Consider the following 6055-nt stretch of genomic DNA (forward strand, 5'->3'; position numbering starts at 1 on the left):
CCCTTGATGCTCCGAAGTCTTGCCACCCTTCACAGCTCCCTCCAGCCAAGCTAGCCGAGAAGCCAATAGGGGAAGATAGTCTCCCAGTAAGAACTGAGCAGGGCTGGAAAGATGCAGCGGCCCCTCTTGCATTTCCCCTCCCCAGACAAGCACCTAGCACTCCCCCTAAGTCATACCCCCCTTTATCCCCCACGCAACCCCCCCCCTTTTGCAAACGCTGCGGGGGCGTGTGTGTAAATGGCGGATCTTCCCCCTGTGCCTCTCCCAGCCCGTGTGCTCCCCATTGCACTGGGAGGGGGGTTGGGGGGGGCGCAGCTCCCGCCTGTCCCCACCCCGCGCCTGCCATTGGGCGGGGATTTAAATGCCCGACACGCCCCTGGCTTTTGCGCTTATTAGCCGGCGCTGGGGGCGGAGGGGGGGGGGTCTAGTGATACTGAGTCGGTACCGACTCCAGGGCGCGGAGCTGGCTGCCGAGCCCCGGCTGGGACCCCGCTGTGCGAGCCGCTGGCAGACGCGGGGGGGGGCCGCCGCCGAGCTGATCTCATCTCCCAGGTTGGGGGCGCGTCTCCCTCGCTCCTCGGATTTGTCGCTTTGCTTTCTTTGGACAGCCGGGACTTTTGCCCAGAAGTTTGGGGCAGTGGGGAGTGGCTCTACCCGCCGCCTCCCCCAGCCACCCACCCCCATCTCAGGATTTTAGGAGCTTAGACGATCTTCTTTTATTGCGGGCGTCTAAACTGCCTGCCAGCCCCTCCAGCCGCCATGGGAAGCCAGGGCTCCAAGGCCGCCAAAGGAGACGTGATGGCTCAGAAAGCGGCCGACCGTGCTGCGGTGTCTCCCTCCAAATCAAACGGCCAGGTGGGTGTCTCTGTCCGGCTTGGGGTTTCTTTGTGGCTCGGGGAAGGGGGAGTTAAAGGATCTTTGCTTTGTTCCCTTCTCCCCCCCCCCCGCCCCGGTATAAGAGGGTGGGGGGGGGACGCTCCTCGTGGGGGAGGTTTAAGCCCCCTGGAATCGCTAGGGGTGGGCTATGGGGGTACTGGAAAGTCTTCGCCCCTTTTTCCCCCGCCCCGGAGTTGGGGAGGGGCCCCTCCCGCTCTGCGGAGGCGAATTAGGCGATGTCCCCTCGCCACCTGGCTCCTTCCTCTGCTTGGAAAGCATGAATCCCGCTCTGCGACTGAGCCCCCCCTTTGAAACCCGCCTTCCTGGGGGGGGGCGTGCCCCAAACATGGGGGAAGGCGGGGTGCGGACCCCCCCTGCAAATCTCCATTAACCTCCCCCCATGGCATTTTACTGCCATAATCTCCCCGCCGCCTGCCCCCCTCCCCTGGGTCTGGCTGGGGACCGCGGCGTGGGCCTGCCTTTGTTTGGCGCTCAAACCCCCGGGCAGCCCCGAGTGCGTGGAGGAAAAACAAAGGAAGGATCAGGGTCCAGCGGGGGGGCCGGGGGAGGGCGATGGCCGCATTCCAGGGCGAACCCCGGCGAGCTTCTCGGGCGTTTTCTAAGCGTCTCCAGTTAAGGGGGGGCGGCTGCGTTCCTCTGCCCCCTCCCCAAATAAATCCGTGGCTGAAGCCCCAGGGGATCACACGGGTAGGGGGGCGTTCACTAGGGCGCATTCTGGAGGCGGGCAAGGAGGCAAAAGCCGCGGGGAAGGACCGTGCCGCCGGGCTAAGGAGCTTTGCAATTCGAATCACGGAGGGTTTTTCTTCCCTGGGCGCTGGGACCCCCCCCCCCTCCACCCCTTGTCACCTTATGGGGGGGGCATGGGAGGGACAGGGTGACTCTGGAATGGAAAGCCGAGAGGGGGCAAGGGGGGGGTGGGGTAAATCACGGCTCAAGCCCCCCCCCCATGCTTGCACCGTGCAACAATGCCTCCAGCAGCAGCCAGCTCCCCGCCCCTGCCCGGGCTCTGGCGATGGAACGCCGGCGCCAGCTGGTGGCGGCTCAGTAGCGGCTCCTCTTAGGCGAATCCCCACCGCGCGTTTTAACCGAGTGCCTTTGGGGCATGGCTCACCTGCGCGGGCAACTGCCCAGCTGGGGACTGAGTTTCTGCCGGGCTCTCCAGCACTGTTAACTACGGGGCACGGCCGCTCCATTAGGCTATGGGGTTTTCCAGTTAGAGGGTGATGACTGCACTCCCCACAGCACCGTCCTCCCTGTCTGCCAATTGTGCCTCCTTCCCCCCACCATGCCCGATCAGCAATAGACCCCCAACTGGACTGCAGCAGGAGCCCAGGCTTGTTTGTCTGAACTCCTTGGGAAGAAAACTGAGCTCCAGCCTTGAGCATTAGCCACTGGGAAATGCTTCCACTCCTTTCTCTGCCAGGGGAGACTGAGGAGCTGGCTAGTCACCGTACCATGGGGCATGCTCCTGACCTGATCAGGAAGCAAGAATTGGGTTTTATAGCCAGCAATTCCATCTCTGGGAGGTGGAAACGCCTTTTAATCCTACTAGCTAAAATCGCTGGGGGAAGTGGTGGTATTCTGGTCCTCCAGGGTCCATCTAATATGTTATGGTTCCCTCTTCTGCTAGGAGAATGGCCATGTGAAGATAAATGGGGGTGTCTCCCCCAAGGCTGATGGAGAAGCTCCACCATTGAATGGCAATGGATCTGCTGAGCCAGGCCAAGATGAGACCACAGCAGAATCTGGCAGTGGTGATGCCATTGAGCCAGCCCCAGCTGCTGAAGGTGGGGAGGCCAAGCCTGATGGTGCTGCAGGTTGCAAGGAGACCCCCAAGAAGAAGAAGAAGTTCTCTTTCAAGAAGTCCTTCAAGCTGAGCGGGATCTCCTTCAGGAAGAACAAGAAAGAGGCTGGGGATTCTGCTGTGTCCCCTCCCACAGATGACCAGGACAAAGCAGAAGCCAAAGGAGAGGAGAACCCTACCTGCTCCACTAATGAAACTGAGCAGACCAGTACAACACAGGAAGGGAAAGCGGAGGCAAAAGCTGCTGCAGTGGACAGCAGTCTGTCTGCTCCTGCTGCTGAGGGGCAGCAGGAAGTGGAGCCTAAAAGGGAAGATGCAGAAGCAGGGGAAGCCAAGGAGAAAGAGGAGCAGCAGCTGGGAGAAAGCCAGGAGGCTACAGCTAAGCCAGAGGAGTCCTCAAAACCTGTGGAGCCTGAGGCCAGTACACCACCTGCAGGAACTGAACAGAAGGATGAGTAGAGCCCACCTGACATTGTCATAACTTAAAGACTTTTTGTGCCATCCTCTTCATCCCAATAACACTGTGGACCTGCTGCCTTGCCCACACACCTGTATGGTCAAAGTAGAACTGACACCTACAATTAAAATGCCTGAATTATTTGTCCCTCCCCCTCCATGCAGCTCACTGTTGGAAATCCAGACCAGTTTTCTACCACCACAACTTGGGACTAGTTTGCCTGAATCCTTTAAAACTGGAGGAAGATGATCCTGGACATAACTGGTATCTAGTCAGACTCCATCTATTACACCAAACTCTGGGCTCTCTCTGCTGACCTACTGTCTTTTCCACTAATCCTCCAAGCCGCTTTCAAAGTCCAATAAGCCACTGACTGTTCAATGGATTTTTTTCTTGGTTTAAATTCCTGGTTCTGACTTCATTTAAAGTATTTTGGGCTTTTTATAGAAACAGTTTTAAAAGCTAATCTGGTTAGTTTTTTTTATAATGTCTTACTATTGGCTTAAAACAAAGCTTGTAAGTCCGCTGTGCTTAATTTTACTTCTAAGGGGTAACCTTTCTGGGGTGGGGGGAGGGAGAGTACAAGCTGTATAATGTGAAGTTTTTTTTCTTCTGTAAATAATTTTTAATGGCCAAAACATTTGATTTGCAATTTTCTAACTCTTAAATTGTCTGGGTTTCCTTGTAACATTTGAAAGGAATAAATGGTGACCCCTTTCTGGGTATACTTGTTGACTCTTTGTCTGGGATATGGATGCAGGTGATTGCTTATTTAGCCTAATGGTTGCACTTAATCACTTTATTCCTAACTGTAGTAGCACTCAATTGACTTCTGCACATCAAAAGCTGGACAAGCTACACCCCTGTTCTGCAGGGTCTGTGTCCCATATTGCCCCATTTTGTTTAATTTTCTTGCATATTGTGTGAGCCTGACTGCTCCCTAAATGGAATCCTTTATGTGGATGGCCTCTACACCTTATTGATCATCTTTAAACTCTAGTCTTCAAGGTGCACACAGCATTAGAGTTAGCTTCAGGTAATAAGCTAATTTTAACAGACCACCTGGCTTGATAGACAGCCTGTAATGACTTCACTGGGGATGTGACATGTGTGGCTGATCATTGGGAGAGGGGGAGTGCTTGGTAATTAATTTAGTCTAGAGCCATTGAGGTAGGGAAGTAAATATTTTACAGTCAGAATTCAAGCACAAATTAGGTGGCTTGTCCAAACTCACCTAGGAGCCTGTACTACAGCTGGAAACTAAACAAGTGAAATCCTTCTCCATTCCCTTAACAAGAGGCCAGTCTTTCTGTAAGACACCAGTGGACAGGAGCAATAATGACATGGCTGAACCTTTTAAAGGTTCACTTTACAGGATTATACTGGGGCTGTAGTCTGTACCTATTCTCATTCAGGGGTCCTTTTTAATAAACTTTGAGTATGTCTTGTCTGAGGTCTCCCAGTCACTGACAGTGCACAGGGGAAATGTGTACTTGCAGGCCTCTTGCTAAAGGGGGATTGCTGCCTGTAATGACTTGATTCTACTATAGCATCTATGTAGGGCAAAGTACTTTACACCATTAACTATGCTATGGTAGAGCATTCACCATCAGTGCTATGAGGTTAAACTTGACTAATCTTGTAACTAGGTTCTAGCTCAAGTCACAGTATGCCAAGGGGGATGCTCCAAATTGAGGTTCATCTCCACTGCATAAGATCAGGTTATGAAACTGATACCTTCAGCACAGCTGTTGGTGGCAGAATTAAAGTTGCCACCTCTTAAACTTACCTTTTGAAGGTGGTGCATACTGCTGGTCCATGGAAATGGGTATAGCTGCACTTAGGGATCATTCTACAACATATGCTCTTACACATGCAACAGTATGAACTGCAATAGGGCTAACTGTACAAGTACTAAGTAGCTGTGTGGCAGCCATTTTGAGTACTACTGAACTACAGTGAAACTTGTAGGCTAATGTTCACAAGCTGACAATACATTGAGTTGTAGTCACTCTCTTCCCTTAGAAATGAAGAGATGCCCACCTCCCCCTTCAAATTAATTAAGGGGTAAATCAGGGGTTCTCAAACTAGGGCTTGGGATCCCTCCAGGGGTCATGAGGTTATTACAGGGGAGGTTATGAGCTGTCAGCCTCCACCATTTATAATGGTGTTAAAGATATTTATAAGGGGGTCCCCCCAAGCTTGCTCTGTGAAAGGGGTCACCAGTACAAAAGTTCAAGAACCACTAGGATAAATGAAAGGAAGGTAAAAGGATTTGTCAGATTTTTCTGCACCTTCCACAGGTTCATAAACTAGCATTTCCCTACATGGGGAGCAACCTATTCCACTGGCAAGCCTACTAGTGATAATGGGTCATAATTAATCCTTTTAGATTCATAGAATCTACAAATCTAAAAGGATTAATTATGACCCATTATCACTAGTAGGCTTGCCAGTGGAATAGGTTGCTCCCCATGTAGGGAAATGCTAGTTTATGAACCTGTGGAAGGTGCAGAAAAATCTGACAAACTAGCAAGTAGGAGTCCTGGAACTGAATCAAGCACAATAACCCACTCATCTCATTTAAGATGTTTCCAGTGTTCAGTTGAACTACAGCAAAACATTCCTAGACCTGACACCATTTTTTCCTCTTCCAGTTATACCAATAGTAACTGCCTAAGTAGCAGACTGAAGATAATCAACTTTAGGAAGGACAAAACTTTCTAAGCAATGAGAGAGACTTGACCAATTAAGTTCTCAAGGGGAAATCCAAACCAAGGTGCACACCCCAGTTGCAAAGAGGATAGTACAGCATGAGAACAGCAAAAAAGAAATGCCTCTCTAGTGCTAAGTGTAAAATGTAAGGCGGGGGGATACAATGCAAGAACCATGGCAAA

General features: G+C 51.8%; 1 protein-coding gene across 1 annotated transcript; it reads left to right on the top strand.

Annotated features, from left to right (window-relative positions):
- The first annotated feature begins 224 nt into the window (after nucleotides 1-224).
- Nucleotides 225-3883, top strand: MARCKSL1 (MARCKS like 1). Its single transcript, XM_038378051.2, has 2 exons — nucleotides 225-855; nucleotides 2528-3883. Exons 1-2 carry the CDS (start codon nucleotides 760-762, stop codon nucleotides 3158-3160), a joined length of 729 nt encoding a protein of 242 aa, XP_038233979.1. The 5' UTR covers nucleotides 225-759; the 3' UTR covers nucleotides 3161-3883.
- Nucleotides 3884-6055: the final 2172 nt, after the last annotated feature.

The sequence above is a fragment of the Dermochelys coriacea genome, chromosome 19 (genome assembly GCF_009764565.3).
Source record: "Dermochelys coriacea isolate rDerCor1 chromosome 19, rDerCor1.pri.v4, whole genome shotgun sequence".
Lineage (NCBI taxonomy): Eukaryota > Metazoa > Chordata > Testudines > Dermochelyidae > Dermochelys > Dermochelys coriacea.

Bases quoted from the DNA above. Each gene is read 5' to 3' on its own strand.
- MARCKSL1 (XM_038378051.2), top strand. From the start codon at position 760: ATGGGAAGCCAGGGCTCCAAGGCCGCCAAAGGAGACGTGATGGCTCAG. The intron at 856-2,527 runs GTGGGTGTCTCT...CTCTTCTGCTAG, and splicing joins CCTCCAAATCAAACGGCCAG to GAGAATGGCCATGTGAAGAT.